Genomic DNA, 19,078 nt, shown 5'->3' on the forward strand with positions numbered 1-19,078 from the left:
TGTTACTGCTGCAGTCTAATAAACAGATCAGCCTGGTGGTGTTACTGCTGCAGTCTAATAAACAGATCAGCCTGGTGGTGTTACTGCTGTAGTCTAATAAACAGATCAGCCTGGTGGTGTTACTGCTGCAGTCTAATAAACAGATCAGCCTGGTGGTGTTACTGCTGCAGTCTAATAAACAGATCAGCCTGGTGGTGGTGGTGTTACTGCTGCAGTCTAATAAACAGATCAGCCTGGTGGTGGTGGTGTTACTGCTGCAGTCTAATAAACAGATCAGCCTGGTGGTGTTACTGCTGCAGTCTAATAAACAGATCAGCCTGGTGGTGTTACTGCTGCAGTCTAATAAACAGATCAGCCTGGTGGTGTTACTGCTGCAGTCTAATAAACAGATCAGCCTGGTGGTGGTGGTGTTACTGCTGCAGTCTAATAAACAGATCAGCCTGGTGGTGTTACTGCTGCAGTCTAATAAACAGATCAGCCTGGTGGTGTTACTGCTGTAGTCTAATAAACAGATCAGCCTGGTGGTGTTACTGCTGCAGTCTAATAAACAGATCAGCCTGGTGGTGTTACTGCTGCAGTCTAATAAACAGATCAGCCTGGTGGTGTTACTGCTGCAGTCTAATAAACAGATCAGCCTGGTGGTGTTACTGCTGCAGTCTAATAAACAGATCAGCCTGGTGGTGTTACTGCTGCAGTCTAATAAACAGATCAGCCTGGTGGTGTTACTGCTGCAGTCTAATAAACAGATCAGCCTGGTGGTGTTACTGCTGCAGTCTAATAAACAGATCAGCCTGGTGGTGTTACTGCTGCAGTCTAATAAACAGATCAGCCTGGTGGTGGTGGTGTTACTGCTGCAGTCTAATAAACAGATCAGCCTGGTGGTGTTACTGCTGCAGTCTAATAAACAGATCAGCCTGGTGGTGTTACTGCTGCAGTCTAATAAACAGATCAGCCTGGTGGTGGTGGTGTTACTGCTGCAGTCTAATAAACAGATCAGCCTGGTGGTGTTACTGCTGCAGTCTAATAAACAGATCAGCCTGGTGGTGGTGGTGTTACTGCTGCAGTCTAATAAACAGATCAGCCTGGTGGTGTTACTGCTGCAGTCTAATAAACAGATCAGCCTGGTGGTGGTGGTGTTACTGCTGCAGTCTAATAAACAGATCAGCCTGGTGGTGGTGGTGTTACTGCTGCAGTCTAATAAACAGATCAGCCTGGTGGTGGTGGTGTTACTGCTGCAGTCTAATAAACAGATCAGCCTGGTGGTGGTGGTGTTACTGCTGCAGTCTAATAAACAGATCAGCCTGGTGGTGGTGGTGTTACTGCTGTAGTCTAATAAACAGATCAGCCTGGTGGTGGTACTGTTGTAGTCTAATAAACAGATCAGCCTGGTGGTGTTACTGCTGCAGTCTAATAAACAGATCAGCCTGGTGGTGTTACTGCTGCAGTCTAATAAACAGATCAGCCTGGTGGTGTTACTGCTGCAGTCTAATAAACAGATCAGCCTGGTGGTGTTACTGCTGCAGTCTAATAAACAGATCAGCCTGGTGGTGTTACTGTTGCAGTCTAATAAACAGATCAGCCTGGTGGTGGTACTGCTGCAGTCTAATAAACAGATCAGCCTGGTGGTGTTACTGCTGCAGTCTAATAAACAGATCAGCCTGGTGGTGGTGGTGTTACTGCTGCAGTCTAATAAACAGATCAGCCTGGTGGTGTTACTACTGCAGTCTAATATACAGATCAACCTGGTGGTGTTACTACTGCAGTCTAATAAACAGATCAGCCTGGTGGTGGTGGTGTTACTGCTGCAGTCTAATAAACAGATCAGCCTGGTGGTGTTACTGCTGCAGTCTAATAAACAGATCAGCCTGGTGGTGTTACTGCTGCAGTCTAATAAACAGATCAGCCTGGTGGTGTTACTGTTGCAGTCTAATAAACAGATCAGCCTGGTGGTGTTACTGCTGCAGTCTAATAAACAGATCAGCCTGGTGGTGTTACTGCTGCAGTCTAATAAACAGATCAGCCTGGTGGTGTTACTGCTGCAGTCTAATAAACAGATCAGCCTGGTGGTGTTACTGCTGCAGTCTAATAAACAGATCAGCCTGGTGGTGTTACTGCTGCAGTCTAATAAACAGATCAGCCTGGTGGTGTTACTGCTGCAGTCTAATAAACAGATCAGCCTGGTGGTGTTACTGCTACAGTCTAATAAACAGATCAGCCTGGTGGTGTTACTGCTACAGTCTAATAAACAGATCAGCCTGGTGGTGGTGTTACTGCTGCAGTCTAATATACAAATCAGCCTGGTGGTGGTGTTACTGCTGCAGTCTAATAAACAGATCAGCCTGGTGGTGTTACTACTGCAGTCTAATAAACAGATCAGCCTGGTGGTGTTACTGCTGCAGTCTAATAAACAGATCAGCCTGGTGGTGTTACTGCTGCAGTCTAATAAACAGATCAGCCTGGTGGTGTTACTGTTGCAGTCTAATAAACAGATCAGCCTGGTGGTGTTACTGCTGTAGTCTAATAAACAGATCAGCCTGGTGGTGTTACTGCTGCAGTCTAATAAACAGATCAGCCTGGTGGTGTTACTGCTGCAGTCTAATAAACAGATCAGCCTGGTGGTGTTACTGCTGCAGTCTAATAAACAGATCAGCCTGGTGGTGTTACTGTTGCAGTCTAATAAACAGATCAGCCTGGTGGTGTTACTGCTGCAGTCTAATAAACAGATCAGCCTGGTGGTGGTGGTGTTACTGCTGCAGTCTAATAAACAGATCAGCCTGGTGGTGTTACTGCTGCAGTCTAATAAACAGATCAGCCTGGTGGTGTAATGTTACTGCTGCAGTCTAATAAACAGATCAGCCTGGTGGTGTTACTGCTGCAGTCTAATAAACAGATCAGCCTGGTGGTGTTACTGCTGCAGTCTAATAAACAGATCAGCCTGGTGGTGTTACTGCTACAGTCTAATAAACAGATCAGCCTGGTGGTGTTACTGCTACAGTCTAATAAACAGATCAGCCTGGTGGTGGTGTTACTGCTGCAGTCTAATAAACAGATCAGCCTGGTGGTGGTGTTACTGCTGCAGTCTAATAAACAGATCAGCCTGGTGGTGTTACTGCTGCAGTCTAATAAACAGATCAGCCTGGTGGTGTTACTGCTGCAGTCTAATAAACAGATCAGCCTGGTGGTGTTACTGCTGCAGTCTAATAAACAGATCAGCCTGGTGGTGTTACTGCTGCAGTCTAATAAACAGATCAGCCTGGTGGTGTTACTGTTGCAGTCTAATAAACAGATCAGCCTGGTGGTGGTGGTGTTACTGCTGCAGTCTAATAAACAGATCAGCCTGGTGGTGTTACTGCTGCAGTCTAATAAACAGATCAGCCTGGTGGTGTTACTGCTGCAGTCTAATAAACAGATCAGCCTGGTGGTGTTACTGCTGCAGTCTAATAAACAGATCAGCCTGGTGGTGTTACTGCTGCAGTCTAATAAACAGATCAGCCTGGTGGTGTTACTGCTGTAGTCTAATAAACAGATCAGCCTGGTGGTGTTACTGCTGCAGTCTAATAAACAGATCAGCCTGGTGGTGTTACTACTGCAGTCTAATAAACAGATCAGCCTGGTGGTGTTACTGCTGCAGTCTAATAAACAGATCAGCCTGGTGGTGGTGGTGTTACTGCTGTAGTCTAATAAACAGATCAGCCTGGTGGTGTTACTGCTGTAGTCTAATAAACAGATCAGCCTGGTGGTGTTACTGCTGCAGTCTAATAAACAGATCAGCCTGGTGGTGTTACTGCTGCAGTCTAATAAACAGATCAGCCTGGTGGTGTTACTGCTGCAGTCTAATAAACAGATCAGCCTGGTGGTGTTACTGCTGCAGTCTAATAAACAGATCAGCCTGGTGGTGTTACTGCTGCAGTCTAATAAACAGATCAGCCTGGTGGTGTTACTGCTGCAGTCTAAAAAACAGATCAGCCTGGTGGTGTTACTGCTGCAGTCTAATAAACAGATCAGCCTGGTGGTGTTACCATCTAACAGCGATGGTTAGTAATGATGTAAACAGCATCAACACAATGGTTAGTAATGATGTAAACAGCATCATCACAATGGTTAGTAATGATGTAAACAGCATCATCACAATGGTTAGTAATGATGTAAACAGCATCATCATTACACAATGGTTAGTAATGATGTAAACAGCATCATCACAATGGTTAGTAATGATGTAAACAGCATCATCATTACACAATGGTTAGTAATGATGTAAACAGCATCATCACTACACAATGGTTAGTAATGATGTAAACAGCATCATCACTACACAATGGTTAGTAATGATGTAAACAGCATCATCACTACACAATGGTTAGTAATGATGTAAACAGCATCATCACAATGGTTAGTAATGATGTAAACAGCATCATCACTACACAATGGTTAGTAATGATGTAAACAGCATCATCATTACACAATGGTTAGTAATGATGTAAACAGCATCATCATACACAATGGTTAGTAATGATGTAAACAGCATCATCACAATGGTTAGTAATGATGTAAACAGCATCATCACAACACAATGGTTAGTAATGATGTAAACAGCATCATCACAATGGTTAGTCATGATGTAAACAGCATCATCATTACACAATGGTTAGTAATGATGTAAACAGCATCATCATTACACAATGGTTAGTAATGATAAACAGCATCATCACTACACAATGGTTAGTAATGATAAACAGCATCATCACTACACAATGGTTAGTAATGATAAACAGCATCATCACTACACAATGGTTAGTAATGATGTAAACAGCATCATCACAATGGTTAGTAATGATGTAAACAGCATCATCACTACACAATGGTTAGTAATGATGTAAACAGCATCATCACTACACAATGGTTAGTAATGATGTAAACAGCATCATCATTACACAATGGTTAGTAATGATGTAAACAGCATCATCACAATGGTTAGTAATGATGTAAACAGCATCAACACAATGGTTAGTAATGATGTAAACAGCATCATCATTACACAATGGTTAGTAATGATGTAAACAGCATCATCACTACACAATGGTTAGTAATGATGTAAACAGCATCATCACTACACAATGGTTAGTAATGATGTAAACAGCATCATCATTACACAATGGTTAGTAATGATGTAAACAGCATCATCACAATGGTTAGTAATGATGTAAACAGCATCATCACTACACAATGGTTAGTAATGATGTAAACAGCATCATCACAATGGTTAGTAATGATGTAAACAGCATCATCACAATGGTTAGTAATGATGTAAACAGCATCATCACTACACAATGGGTTAGTAATGATGCGTTTCTATTATTTGATCAGTATAAATGATTTGTTTCCTGATCTGTAACTGAAGGTGTGTAGAGGAATACAAGACGTTTACAGGTGCACCAGGGTGGTTTTGCTCCTCCCACCACTGAGTCTATTGGTTGTCGTCGTTCTCCCCCAGGACCTTGGCAGTGAGGATTTAAAGAGAGAGAAGATCAGCTTTGTGTGCCAGATCGTTAGAGTCGGACGGATGGAGCTCCGTGACAACAACACCAAGAAGCTGACCTCTGGGCTGAGGAGACCCTTTGGAGTGGCAGGTAAACCGGCCGTGTCTTTAAGCCCGGAGACTACTGGAACTAGCCTGGGTACCGGTCTGTTTGTGCTAACATTCCTCTCTGTCTCTATCAGTAACAGAGACTACTGGAACTAGCCTGGGTACCGGTCTGTTTGTGCTAACATTCCTCTCGGTCTCTATCAGTAACAGAGACTACTGGAACTAGCCTGGGTACCGGTCTGTTTGTGCTAACATTCCTCTCTGTCTCTATCAGTAACAGAGACTACTGGAACTAGCCTGGGTACCGGTCTGTTTGTGCTAACATTCCTCTCTGTCTCTATCAGTAACAGAGACTACTGGAACTAGCCTGGGTACCGGTCTGTTTGTGCTAACATTCCTCTCTGTCTCTATCAGTAACAGAGACTACTGGAACTAGCCTGGGTACCGGTCTGTTTGTGCTAACATTCCTCTCTGTCTCTATCAGTAACAGAGACTACTGGAACTAGCCTGGGTACCGGTCTGTTTGTGCTAACATTCCTCTCTGTCTCTATCAGTAACAGAGACTACTGGAACTAGCCTGGGTACCGGTCTGTTTGTGCTAACATTCCTCTCTGTCTCTATCAGTAACAGAGACTACTGGAACTAGCCTGGGTACCGGTCTGTTTGTGCTAACATTCCTCTCGGTCTCTATCAGTAACAGAGACTACTGGAACTAGCCTGGGTACCGGTCTGTTTGTGCTAACATTCCTCTCTGTCTCTATTAGTAACAGAGACTACTGGAACTAGCCTGGGTACCGGTCTGTTTGTGCTAACATTCCTCTGTCTCTATCAGTAACAGACTGCTATAGCATTGACCTTCTATACTATATGTCTCTATCAGTAACAGACTGCTATAGCATTGACCTTCTATACTATATGTCTCTATCAGTAACAGACTGCTATAGCATTGACCTTCTATACTATATGTCTCTATCAGTAACAGACTGCTATAGCATTGACCTTCTATACTATATGTCTCTATCAGTAACAGACTGCTATAGCATTGACCTTCTATACTATATGTCTCTATCAGTAACAGACTGCTATAGCATTGACCTTCTATACTATATGTCTCTATCAGTAACAGAGACTACTGGAACTAGCCTGGGTACCTGTCTGTTTGTGCTAACATTCCTCTGTCTCTATCAGTAACAGACTGCTATAGCATTGACCTTCTATACTATATGTCTCTATCAGTAACAGACTGCTATAGCTTTGACCTTCTATACTATATGTCTCTATCAGTAACAGACTGCTATAGCATTGACCTTCTATACTATATGTCTCTATCAGTAACAGACTGCTATAGCATTGACCTTCTATACTATATGTCTCTATCAGTAACAGACTGCTATAGCATTGACCTTCTATACTATATGTCTCTATCAGTAACAGACTGCTATAGCATTGACCTTCTATACTATATGTCTCTATCAGTAACAGACTGCTATAGCATTGACCTTCTATACTATATGTCTCTATCAGTAACAGACTGCTATAGCTTTGACCTTCTATACTATATGTCTCTATCAGTAACAGACTGCTATAGCATTGACCTTCTATACTATATGTCTCTATCAGTAACAGACTGCTATAGCTTTGACCTTCTATACTATATGTCTCTATCAGTAACAGACTGCTATAGCATTGACCTTCTATACTATATGTCTCTATCAGTAACAGACTGCTATAGCATTGACCTTCTATACTATATGTCTCTATCAGTAACAGAGACTACTGGAACTAGCCTGGGTGCCGGTCTGTTTGTGCTAACATTCCTCTCTGTCTCTATCAGTAACAGACTGCTATAGCATTGACCTTCTATACTATATGTCCCGTCTCTAACAGTAATGGATGTGACTGACATCATAACAGGCAAGATGGATGATGAGGACAAGCAGCATTTCATCCCCTTCCAGCCGTGAGTATGAAATATGAACACACACACACACACTCTCTCATCCATTACATCACCATAACACAGAGCACTATGTCATAAAACCTGTGAGTATGAAATATGAACACACACACACACTCTCTCATCCATTACATCACCATAACACAGAGCACTATGTCATAAAACCTGTGAGTATGAAATATGAACACACACACACACACTCTCCCATCCATTACATCACCATAACACAGAGCACTATGTCATAAAACCTGTGAGTATGAAATATGAACACACACACACACTCTCTCCCATCCATTACATCACCATAACACAGAGCACTATGTCATAAAACCTGTGAGTATGAAATATGAACACACACACACACACTCTCCCATCCATTACATCACCATAACACAGAGCACTATGTCATAAAACCTGTGAGTATGAAATATGAACACACACACTCTCTCCCATCCATTACATCACCATAACACAGAGCACTATGTCATAAAACCTGTGAGTATGAAATATGAACACACACACACACTCTCCCATCCATTACATCACCATAACACAGAGCACTATGTCATAAAACCTGTGAGTATGAAATATGAACACACACACACACTCTCCCATCCATTACATCACCATAACACAGAGCACTATGTCATAAAACCTGTGAGTATGAAATATGAACACACACACACACTCTCCCATCCATTACATCACCATAACACAGAGCACTATGTCATAAAACCTGTGAGTATGAAATATGAACACACACACACACTCTCCCATCCATTACATCACCATAACACAGAGCACTATGTTATAAAACCTGTGAGTATGAAATATGAACACACACACTCTCTCCCATCCATTACATCACCATAACACAGAGCACTATGTCATAAAACCTGTGAGTATGAAATATGAACACACACACACACACTCTCCCATCCATTACATCACCATAACACAGAGCACTATGTCATAAAACCTGTGAGTATGAAATATGAACACACACACACACACTCTCCCATCCATTACATCACCATAACACAGAGCACTATGTCATAAAACCTGTGAGTATGAAATATGAACACACACACACTCTCCCATCCATTACATCACCATAACACAGAGCACTATGTCATAAAACCTGTGAGTATGAAATATGAACACACACACACTCTCTCCCATCCATTACATCACCATAACACAGCGCACTATGTCATAAAACCTGTGAGTATGAAATATGAACACACACACACACTCTCCCATCCATTACATCACCATAACACAGAGCACTATGTCATAAAACCTGTGAGTATGAAATATGAACACACACACACACACTCTCTCCCATCCATTACATCACCATAACACAGAGCACTATGTCATAAAACCTGTGAGTATGAAATATGAACACACACACTCTCTCCCATCCATTACATCACCATAACACAGAGCACTATGTCATAAAACCTGTGAGTATGAAATATGAACACACACACACACTCTCCCATCCATTACATCACCATAACACAGAGCACTATGTCATAAAACCTGTGAGTATGAAATATGAACACACACACTCTCTCCCATCCATTACATCACCATAACACAGAGCACTATGTCATAAAACCTGTGAGTATGAAATATGAACACACACACACACACTCTCCCATCCATTACATCACCATAACACAGAGCACTATGTCATAAAACCTGTGAGTATGAAATATGAACACACACACACACACTCTCCCATCCATTACATCACCATAACACAGAGCACTATGTCATAAAACCTGTGAGTATGAAATATGAACACACACACACACTCTCCCATCCATTACATCACCATAACACAGAGCACTATGTCATAAAACCTGTGAGTATGAAATATGAACACACACACACACTCTCTCCCATCCATTACATCACCATAACACAGAGCACTATGTCATAAAACCCGCGAGTACTTGATCATGGGGGAGATTTTGCATAAACACAACACACATGGACCAGAGCATAATGGACCTCTATGGACCAGAACATAATGGAGTTTATGGTGGGACCGCTATGGACCAGAACATAATGGACCTCTATGGACCAGAACATACTGGACCGCTATGGACCTGAACATAATGGAGTTTATGGTGGGACCGCTATGGACCAGAACATAATGGACCTCTATGGACCAGAACATAATGGACCTCTATGGACCAGAACATAATGGAGGTCAATGGTGGGACCTCTATGGACCAGAACATAATGGATGTCTATGGTGGGACCTCTATGGACCAGAACATACTGGAGGTTTATGGTGGGACCTTTATGGACCAGAACATAATGGACCTCTATGGACCAGAACATACTGGAGGTTTATGGTGGGACCTCTATGGACCAGAACATAATGGACCTCTATGGACCAGAACATACTGGAGCTCTATGGTGGGACCTCTATGGACCAGAACATTAAGTCTACGTTAGGGTCGTACTCTGACCTCTGTCCCTGAAGCCGTCTCCTCTATGGTGGAAGCAGTGTGTGGAGTAGACGGGGCCTGCATCTGACACGGCATCCTATTCCCAAGTTGTATTTATTATGGATCCCCATTAGTTCCTGTCAAGGCAGCAGCTACTCTTCCTGGTGTTTATTATGGATCCCCATTAGTTCCTGCCAAGGCAGCAGCTACTCTTCCTGGGGTTTATTATGGATCCCCATTAGTTCCTGCCAAGGAGGCAGCTACTCTTCCTGGGGTTTATTATGGATCCCCATTAGTTCCTGTCAAGGCAGCAGCTACTCTTCCTGGGGTTTATTATGGATCCCCATTAGTTCCTGCCAAGGCAGCAGCTACTCTTCCTGGGGTTTATTATGGATCCCCATTAGTTCCTGCCAAGGAGGCAGCTACTCTTCCTGGGGTTTATTATGGATCCCCATTAGTTCCTGTCAAGGCAGCAGCTACTCTTCCTGGGGTTTATTATGGATCCCCATTAGTTCCTGCCAAGGCAGCAGCTACTCTTCCTGGGGTTTATTATGGATCCCCATTAGTTCCTGCCAAGGCAGCAGCTACTCTTCCTGGGGTTTATTATGGATCCCCATTAGTTCCTGCCAAGGCAGCAGCAACTCTTCCTGGGGTTTAATATGGATCCCCATTAGTTCCTGTCAAGGCAGCAGCTACTCTTCCTGGGGTTTATTATGGATCCCCATTAGTTCCTGCCAAGGCAGCAGCTACTCTTCCTGGGGTTTATTATGGATCCCCATTAGTTCCTGCCAAGGCAGCAGCTACTCTTCCTGGGGTTTATTATGGATCCCCATTAGTTCCTGCCAAGGCAGCAGCTACTCTTCCTGGGGTTTATTATGGATCCCCATTAGTTCCTGCCAAGGCAGCAGCTACTCTTCCTGGGGTTTATTATGGATCCCCATTAGTTCCTGCCAAGGCAGCAGCTACTCTTCCTGGGGTTTATTATGGATCCCCATTAGTTCCTGTCAAGGCAGCAGCTACTCTTCCTGGGGTTTATTATGGATCCCCATTAGTTCCTGCCAAGGCAGCAGCTACTCTTCCTGAGGTTTATTATGGATCCCCATTTGTTCCTGCCAAGGCAGCAGCTACTCTTCCTTGGGTCTAAGCACATCATATAACATTATTACACCACTACATATCTACAATACCAACCATACAATAATATTACAATGTATGTGTGTGTCTCTACCTTTTGAGTGTCTCTTCACAGTTGCATAAGGTTTTGGTTGTTTTGTATGATTGGTTGTCTATTTGAGCCAGTAAATGGGTCTTTATTATTCGTATGGAGGGCAATGACTTGAGCTTCCCTCCAGGCCTGAGGGCACACGCTCTCCAGTAGGCTTAAAAGGAAGTGGCAATATCGTCCACTATTATCCTCAGTAATTTTCCATCCAGATTGTCTGACCTCGGTGGCTTGTCATTTGTTGACAGACAACAATCATCTTTTCACCTCTTCCACACGGACTTTACGGAATTGGTCAGATATATATTTAGAGTTTGTTGTCAGCATGTCGTTCCCTATATAGTGCACTACTACCCTATAGACCCTGGTCTAAAGTAGTGCACTACTACCCTATAGACCCTGGTCTAAAGTAGTGCACTACTACCCTATAGACCCTGGTCTAAAGTAGTGCACTACTACCCTATAGACCCTGGTCTAAAGTAGTGCACTACTACCCTATAGACCCTGGTCTAAAGTAGTGCACTACTACCCTATAGACCCTGGTCTAAAGTAGTGCACTACTACCCTATAGACCCTGGTCTAAAGTAGTGCACTACTACCCTATAGACCCTGGTCTAAAGTAGTGCACTACTACCCTATAGACCCTGGTCTAAAGTAGTGCACTACTACCCTATAGACCCTGGTCTAAAGTAGTGCACTACTACCCTATAGACCCTGGTCTAAAGTAGTGCACTACTACCCTATAGACCCTGGTCTAAAGTAGTGCACTACTACCCTATAGACCCTGGTCTAAAGTAGTGCACTACTACCCTATAGACCCTGGTCTAAAGTAGTGCACTACTACCCTATAGACCCTGGTCTAAAGTAGTGCACTACTACCCTATAGACCCTGGTCTAAAGTAGTGCACTACTACCCTATAGACCCTGGTCTAAAGTAGTGCACTACTACCCTATAGACCCTGGTCTAAAGTAGTGCACTACTACCCTATAGACCCTGGTCTAAAGTAGTGCACTACTACCCTATAGACCCTGGTCTAAAGTAGTGCACTACTACCCTATAGACCCTGGTCTAAAGTAGTGCACTACTACCCTATAGACCCTGGTCTAAAGTAGTGCACTACTACCCTATAGACCCTGGTCTAAAGTAGTGCACTACTACCCTATAGACCCTGGTCTAAAGTAGTGCACTACTACCCTATAGGCCCTGGTCTAAAGTAGTGCACTACTACCCTATAGGCCCTGGTCTAAAGTAGTGCACTACTACCCTATAGATCCTGGTCTAAAGTAGTGCACTACTACCCTATAGACCCTGGTCTAAAGTAGTGCACTACTACCCTATAGACCCTGGTCTAAAGTAGTGCACTACTACCCTATAGACCCTGGTCTAAAGTAGTGCACTACTACCCTATAGACCCTGGTCTAAAGTAGTGCACTACTACCCTATAGGCCCTGGTCTAAAGTAGTGCACTACTACCCTATAGACCCTGGTCTAAAGTAGTGCACTACTACCCTATAGACCCTGGTCTAAAGTAGTGCACTACTACCCTATAGACCCTGGTCTAAAGTAGTCCACTACTACCCTATAGACCCTGGTCTAAAGTAGTGCACTACTACCCTATAGACCCTGGTCTAAAGTAGTGCACTACTACCCTATAGGCCCTGGTCTAAAGTAGTGCACTACTACCCTATAGACCCTGGTCTAAAGTAGTGCATTACTACCCTATAGACCCTGGTCTAAAGTAGTGCACTACTACCCTATAGACCCTGGTCTAAAGTAGTGCACTACTACCCTATAGACCCAGGTCTAAAGTAGTGCACTACTACCCTATAGACCCTGGTCTAAAGTAGTGCACTACTACCCTATAAACCCTGGTCTAAAGTAGTGCACTATATATGGAATAGGGTTCCATTTGTGACTCAAACAGGGATGTTTTCAACCCTTCACACCCGATTTAATGCGCAGTTTATTACACACCCTATTACCTACATAGACCAGGTTTAAAGTAGTGCACTATATAGGGAATAGTCCCATTTGGGGGTGAATAGTAGTGCACTATGTAGGGAATAGGGTGCCGTTTGGGGTCAATAGTAGTGCACTATATAGGGAATAGGGTGCCATAGTAGTGCACTATATAGGGAATAGGGTGCCATAGTAGTGCACTATATAGGGAATAGGGTGCCATAGTAGTGCACTATATAGGGAATAGGGTGCCATAGTAGTGCACTATATAGGGAATAGGGTGCCATAGTAGTGCACTATATAGGGAATAGGGTGCCATAGTAGTGCACTATATAGGGAATAGGGTGCCATAGTAGTGCACTATATAGGGAATAGGGTGCCATAGTAGTGCACTATATAGGGAATAGGGTGCCATAGTAGTGCACTATATAGGGAATAGGGTGCCATTTGGGCCTCATTCTAAAGCATTTCCAATTATGGAATCCTCTCAGGAACACAGGCAGTTAATGAGATCGCCATAATTTAGTCACGGTGGAATAGTGGAGGGTCTGAGTCCCAAATGGCAACCTATTCCCTAATAGTGTATGTGGTGAAGGATGTAAGGAATAGAGTGTCATTTGGAACTCAGTCGTAGCTACCAATCAGTTTAGTTTAGTTGGCACGGTAGGCAGATCTCCTCAGTTAACAGCTCTATTTAGGAACATACATCATGGATTAGACTCTCTACACACACACACACACACACACACACACACACACACACACACACACACACACACACACACACACACACACTGTCGTAGTGATGCATTTTGGTAGTTTCCGGAATAGCAGCTTTAGTTGTTAGCTAGGACCCTGTTCTAAGGCAACCCAAACAGGAAACTACTGTTCCTAATAAAGGACTGTTTGATGTAACTATATCATCGGTTAGAGATCTCTGGCAAACAGCTTCGTTTTGGAGACGGAAATGGCCCTCACATTGTTCAAACAAAGGTTGAGATATAATGTCATGTTGCCAGGGGCAACATCTTTCCCTAAAAGACTTCGACCAGGGTTACAATGGCCTTTTCTAACCTAGTTCATTGATATTTTAGTTGATTTAAAGTCTACAGGAAGAGGAAATGGAGAGATGTTGGTCATGCTTCAATGTTATTGCTGCTTTTTAATTCAATCAAGCTCTGATTTATTTCATTTCTACCCTTAAACATACTATACGTATTCCTTTAAATGTTATGCATCCTTCAGGCATTTCTCTCTGCCCTCCTCTCCTCTGCTCTCTCTCCTCTCTATCCCCTGCTCTCTCTTCTCCTCCCTTCTGCTCTCTCTTCTCCTCCCCTCTGCTCTCTCTCCTCCCCTCTGCCCTCCTCTCCTCTCCTCTCCTCTGCTCTCTCTTCTCCTCCCTTCTGCTCTCTGCCCTCCTCTCCTCTGCTCTCTCTTCTCCTCCCCTCTGCTCTCTCCTCCTCTCCTCTGCTCTCCCTCTCCTCCTCTTCTCTGCTCTCCCTCTCCTCCTCTCCTCTGCTCTCTCTCCTCCTCTTCTCTGCTCCCTCTCCTCTTCTCCTCTGCTCTCTCTTCTCCTCCCCTCTGCTCTCTCTCATCCTCTCCTCTGCTCTCCCTCTCCTCCTCTCCTCTGCTCTCTCTCCTCCTCTTCTCTGCCCCCTCTCCTCTTCTCCTCTGCTCTCTCTCTCCTCCTCTGCTCTCTCTCTCCTCCTCTGCTCTCTCTCTCCTCCTCTGCTCTCTCTCCTCCTCTGCTCTCTCTCCTCCTCTCCTCTGCTCTCTCTCCTCCTCTGCTCTCTCTCCTCCTCTCCTCTGCTCTCTCTCCTCCTCTGCTCTCTCTCCTCCTCTCCTCTACTCTCTCTCCTCCTCTGCTCTCTCTCCTCCTCTCCTCTGCTCTCTCTCCTCCTCTCCTCTACTCTCTCTCCTCCTCTGCTCTCTCTCCTCCTCTGCTCTCTCTCCTCCTCTCCCCTCTCTCTCTCCTCCTCTGCTCTCTCTCCTCCTCTCCTCTGCTCTCTCTCTCCTCTCCTTTGCTCTCTCCTCTCCTCTGCTCTCTCTCCTCCTCTTCTCTCTCCTCTACTCTGCTCTCTCTCGCTCTCTGCTTTCTCTCCTCCTCTCTTCTCTCTCTCTGCCCTCCTCTCTTCTCTCTACTCTGCTCACTCTCTCTCTGCTCTCTCTCTCTCTCTGATCTCCTCTCTCTCTCTCTTTCTGCCCTCCTCTCCTCTGCCCTCCTCTCCTCTCCTCTGCTCTCTCTCCTCCTCCTCTCCTCTGCTCTCTCTCCTCCTCCTCTCCTCTGCTCTCTCTCCTCCTCTCTCCTCTGCTCTCTCTCTCCTCTCTTCTCTCTCTGCCCTCCTCTCTTCTCTACTCTGCTCTCTCGCTCTGCTTTCTCTCCTCCTCTCTTGTCTCCTCTACTCTGCTCTCTCTCTCTGCTCCCTCTCTCTCTGCTCCCTCTCTCTCTGCCCTCCTATCCTCTACTCTGCCCTTGCTCTCTCTCTCTGCCCTCCTCTCTCCCTCTGCCCTCCTCTCCTCTCTCATCTGCTCTGCTCTCTCCTCTGCCCTCCTCTCCTCCTCTCCTCTGCCCTCCTCTCTCCTCTGCCCTCCTCTCATCTGCTCTCCTCTCTCCTCTGCCCTCCTCTCCTCCTCTCCTCTGCCCTCCTCTCCTCTCCTCTCTCTCTGGTGTTGTTCCTGTCATGTGCCTACTACAGGCTAGCGTTGGATGATGCCGTGCTTCGCCACAGGCAACTGAACATCTCCCGTTTTTCAACCAGGGTGGCGGGGGAGAGCGACTTTCTCCAGACCGTCATCAACAAGGTCATCGCCGCCAAGGAGGTCAACCACAAGGGACAAGGTAAAGTTAATGTACAAGGAGGTGGGGGGTGAGATGCTTGGAGTGGTACTGTGAGAGGGCAGGGAGGTGGGGGGTGAGATGCTTGGAGTGGTACTGTGAGAGGACAGGGAGGGGGGGGTGAGATGCTTGGAGTGGTACTGTGAGAGGGCAGGGAGGTCGGGGGTGAGATGCTTGGAGTGGTACTGTGAGAGGGCAGGGAGGTGGGGGTGAGATGCTTGGAGTGGTACTGTGAGAGGGCAGGGAGGTGGGGGTGAGATGCTTGGAGTGGTACTGTGAGAGGACAGGGAGGTGGGGGTGAGATGCTTGGAGTGGTACTGTGAGAGGACAGGGAGGTGGGGGGATGAGATGCTTGGAGTGGTACTGTGAGAGGGCAGGGAGGTGGGGGGTGAGATGCTTGGAGTGGTACTGTGAGAGGGCAGGGAGGTCGGGGGTGAGATGCTTGGAGTGGTACTGTGAGAGGGCAGGGAGGTGGGGGTGAGATGCTTGGAGTGGTACTGTGAGAGGGCAGGGAGGTGGGGGGGTGAGATGCTTGGAGTGCTACTGTGAGAGGACAGGGAGGTGGGGGGGTGAGATGCTTGGAGTGGTACTGTGAGAGGACAGGGAGGTGGGGGGGTGAGATGCTTGGAGTGGTACTGTGAGAGGACAGGGAGGGGGGGGGTGAGATGCTTGGAGTGGTACTGTGAGAGGGCAGGGAGGTGGGGGTGAGATGCTTGGAGTGGTACTGTGAGAGGACAGGGAGGTGGGGGGGGTGAGATGCTTGGAGTGGTACTGTGAGAGGGCAGGGAGGTGGGGGGTGAGATGCTTGGAGTGGTACTGTGAGAGGGCAGGGAGGTGGGGGGGTGAGATGCTTGGAGTGGTACTGTGAGAGGACAGGGAGGGGTGGGGGTGAGATGCTTGGGGTGGTACTGTGAGAGGGCAGGGAGGTGGGGGGTGAGATGCTTGGAGTGGTACTGTGAGAGGGCAGGGAGGTGGGGGGTGAGATGCTTGGAGTGGTACTGTGAGAGGGCAGGGAGGTGGGGGGTGAGATGCTTGGAGTGGTACTGTGAGAGGGCAGGGAGGTGGGGGGGGTGAGATGCTTGGAGTGGTACTGTGAGAGGGCAGGGAGGTGGGGGGTGAGATGCTTGGAGTGGTACTGTGAGAGGGCAGGGAGGTGGGGGGTGAGATGCTTGGGGTGGTACTGTGAGAGGGCAGGGAGGTGGGGGGTGAGATGCTTGGAGTGGTACTGTGAGAGGACAGGGAGGTGGGGGGTGAGATGCTTGGAGTGGTACTGTGAGAGGGCAGGGAGGTGGGGGGTGAGATGCTTGGAGTGGTACTGTGAGAGGACAGGGAGGTGGGGGTGAGATGCTTGGAGTGGTACTGTGAGAGGGCAGGGAGGTGGGGGTGAGATGCTTGGGGTGCTACTGTGAGAGGACAGGGAGGTGGGGGTTGAGATGCTTGGGGTGCTACTGTGAGAGGACAGGGAGGTGGGGGGTGAGATGCTTGGAGTGGTACTGTGAGAGGGCAGGGAGGTGGGGGGTGAGATGCTTGGAGTGGTACTGTGAGAGGGCAGGGAGGTGGGGTTGAGATGCTTGGGGTGGTACTGTGAGAGGGCAGGGAGGTGGGGGGTGAGATGCTTGGAGTGGTACTGTGAGAGGGCAGGGAGGTTCAGTTGGGTGACGTTACTGTATGATATAGAATACTGTATGATATAGAATACAGTATGATATAGAATACAGTATGATATAGAATACAGCATGATATAGAATACAGTATGATATAGAATACAGTATGATACAGAATACAGCATGATATAGAATACAGTATGATATAGTATACAGTATGATCTAGAATACAGTATGATACAGAATACAGCATGATATAGAATACAGTATGATATAGAATACAGTATGATATAGAATACAGCATGATATAGAATACAGCATGATATAGAATACAGTATGATATAGAATACAGTATGATATAGAATACAGCATGATGTAGAATACAGTATGATATAGAATACAGCATGATATAGAATACAGCATGATATAGAATACAGCATGATATAGAATACAGCATGATATAGAATACAGTATGATATAGAATACAGCATGATATAGAATACAGTATGATATAGAATACAGCATGATGTAGAATACAGTATGATATAGAATACAGCATGATGTAGAATACAGTATGATATAGAATACAGCATGATATAGAATACAGTATGATATAGAATACAGCATGATATAGAATACAGCATGATATAGAATACAGCATGATGTAGAATACAGTATGATATAGAATACAGCATGATGTAGAATACAGCATGATATAGAATACAGCATGATACAGAATACAGCATGATATAGAATACAGTATGATATAGAATACAGTATGACTGAGGTATTTGGTCGAAGGAGGCCAATCACAAAGAACATTTTAAAGTTACTGTGCAGGGAGGAATGATATGACAGGCCTGGAGTCTGACTAAAGAATGACTGGCCTGGGGTCTGACTAAAGAATGACTGGCCTGGGGTCTGACTAAAGGACGACGGGCCTGGGGCCTGACGCCTGACTAAAGGACGACAGGCCTGGGGCCTGACTAAAGGACGACGGGCCTAACTAAAGGACGACGGGCCTGGGGTCTGACTAAAGGGGCCTGGGGTCTGACTAAAGGGGCCTGGGGTCTGACTAAAGGACGACGGGCCTGGGGTCTGACTAAAGGGGCCTGGGGTCTGACTAAAGGACGACGGGCCTGGGGTCTGACTAAAGGACGACGGGCCTGGGGTCTGACTAAAGGACGGACGGGCCATTTTCCAATACTGGAGATGTGTTAGTAACAGCTCTTGGATTGACATGTCATGCTTTAGTGTGGTGTTGTCATGTTGAATGGCTTTAGACCCCAGACCACCTGAAGAGGGTTTTGTAGAGGGGGGAGAACAGGCTCTGTGGTGTTGTCATGTTGAATGGCTTTAGACCCCAGACCACCTGAAGAGGGTTTTGTAGAGGGAGGAGAACAGGCTCTGTGGTGTTGTCATGTTGAATGGCTTTAGACCCCAG

General features: G+C 45.8%; 1 protein-coding gene across 1 annotated transcript in view; it reads left to right on the forward strand.

Annotated features, from left to right (window-relative positions):
• Window positions 1-19,078, forward strand: part of LOC127918381 (dedicator of cytokinesis protein 1-like) — a 171,534-nt gene that overhangs the window by 84,714 nt on the left and 67,742 nt on the right. Inside the window, 3 exon segments of the mRNA XM_052501655.1 lie at window positions 5,492-5,627; window positions 7,472-7,544; window positions 15,954-16,033. Of these exon segments, the coding sequence (XP_052357615.1) occupies window positions 5,492-5,627; window positions 7,472-7,544; window positions 15,954-16,033 (289 nt within the window).

This window comes from Oncorhynchus keta, unplaced genomic scaffold (genome assembly GCF_023373465.1).
Source record: "Oncorhynchus keta strain PuntledgeMale-10-30-2019 unplaced genomic scaffold, Oket_V2 Un_contig_14081_pilon_pilon, whole genome shotgun sequence".
Lineage (NCBI taxonomy): Eukaryota > Metazoa > Chordata > Actinopteri > Salmoniformes > Salmonidae > Oncorhynchus > Oncorhynchus keta.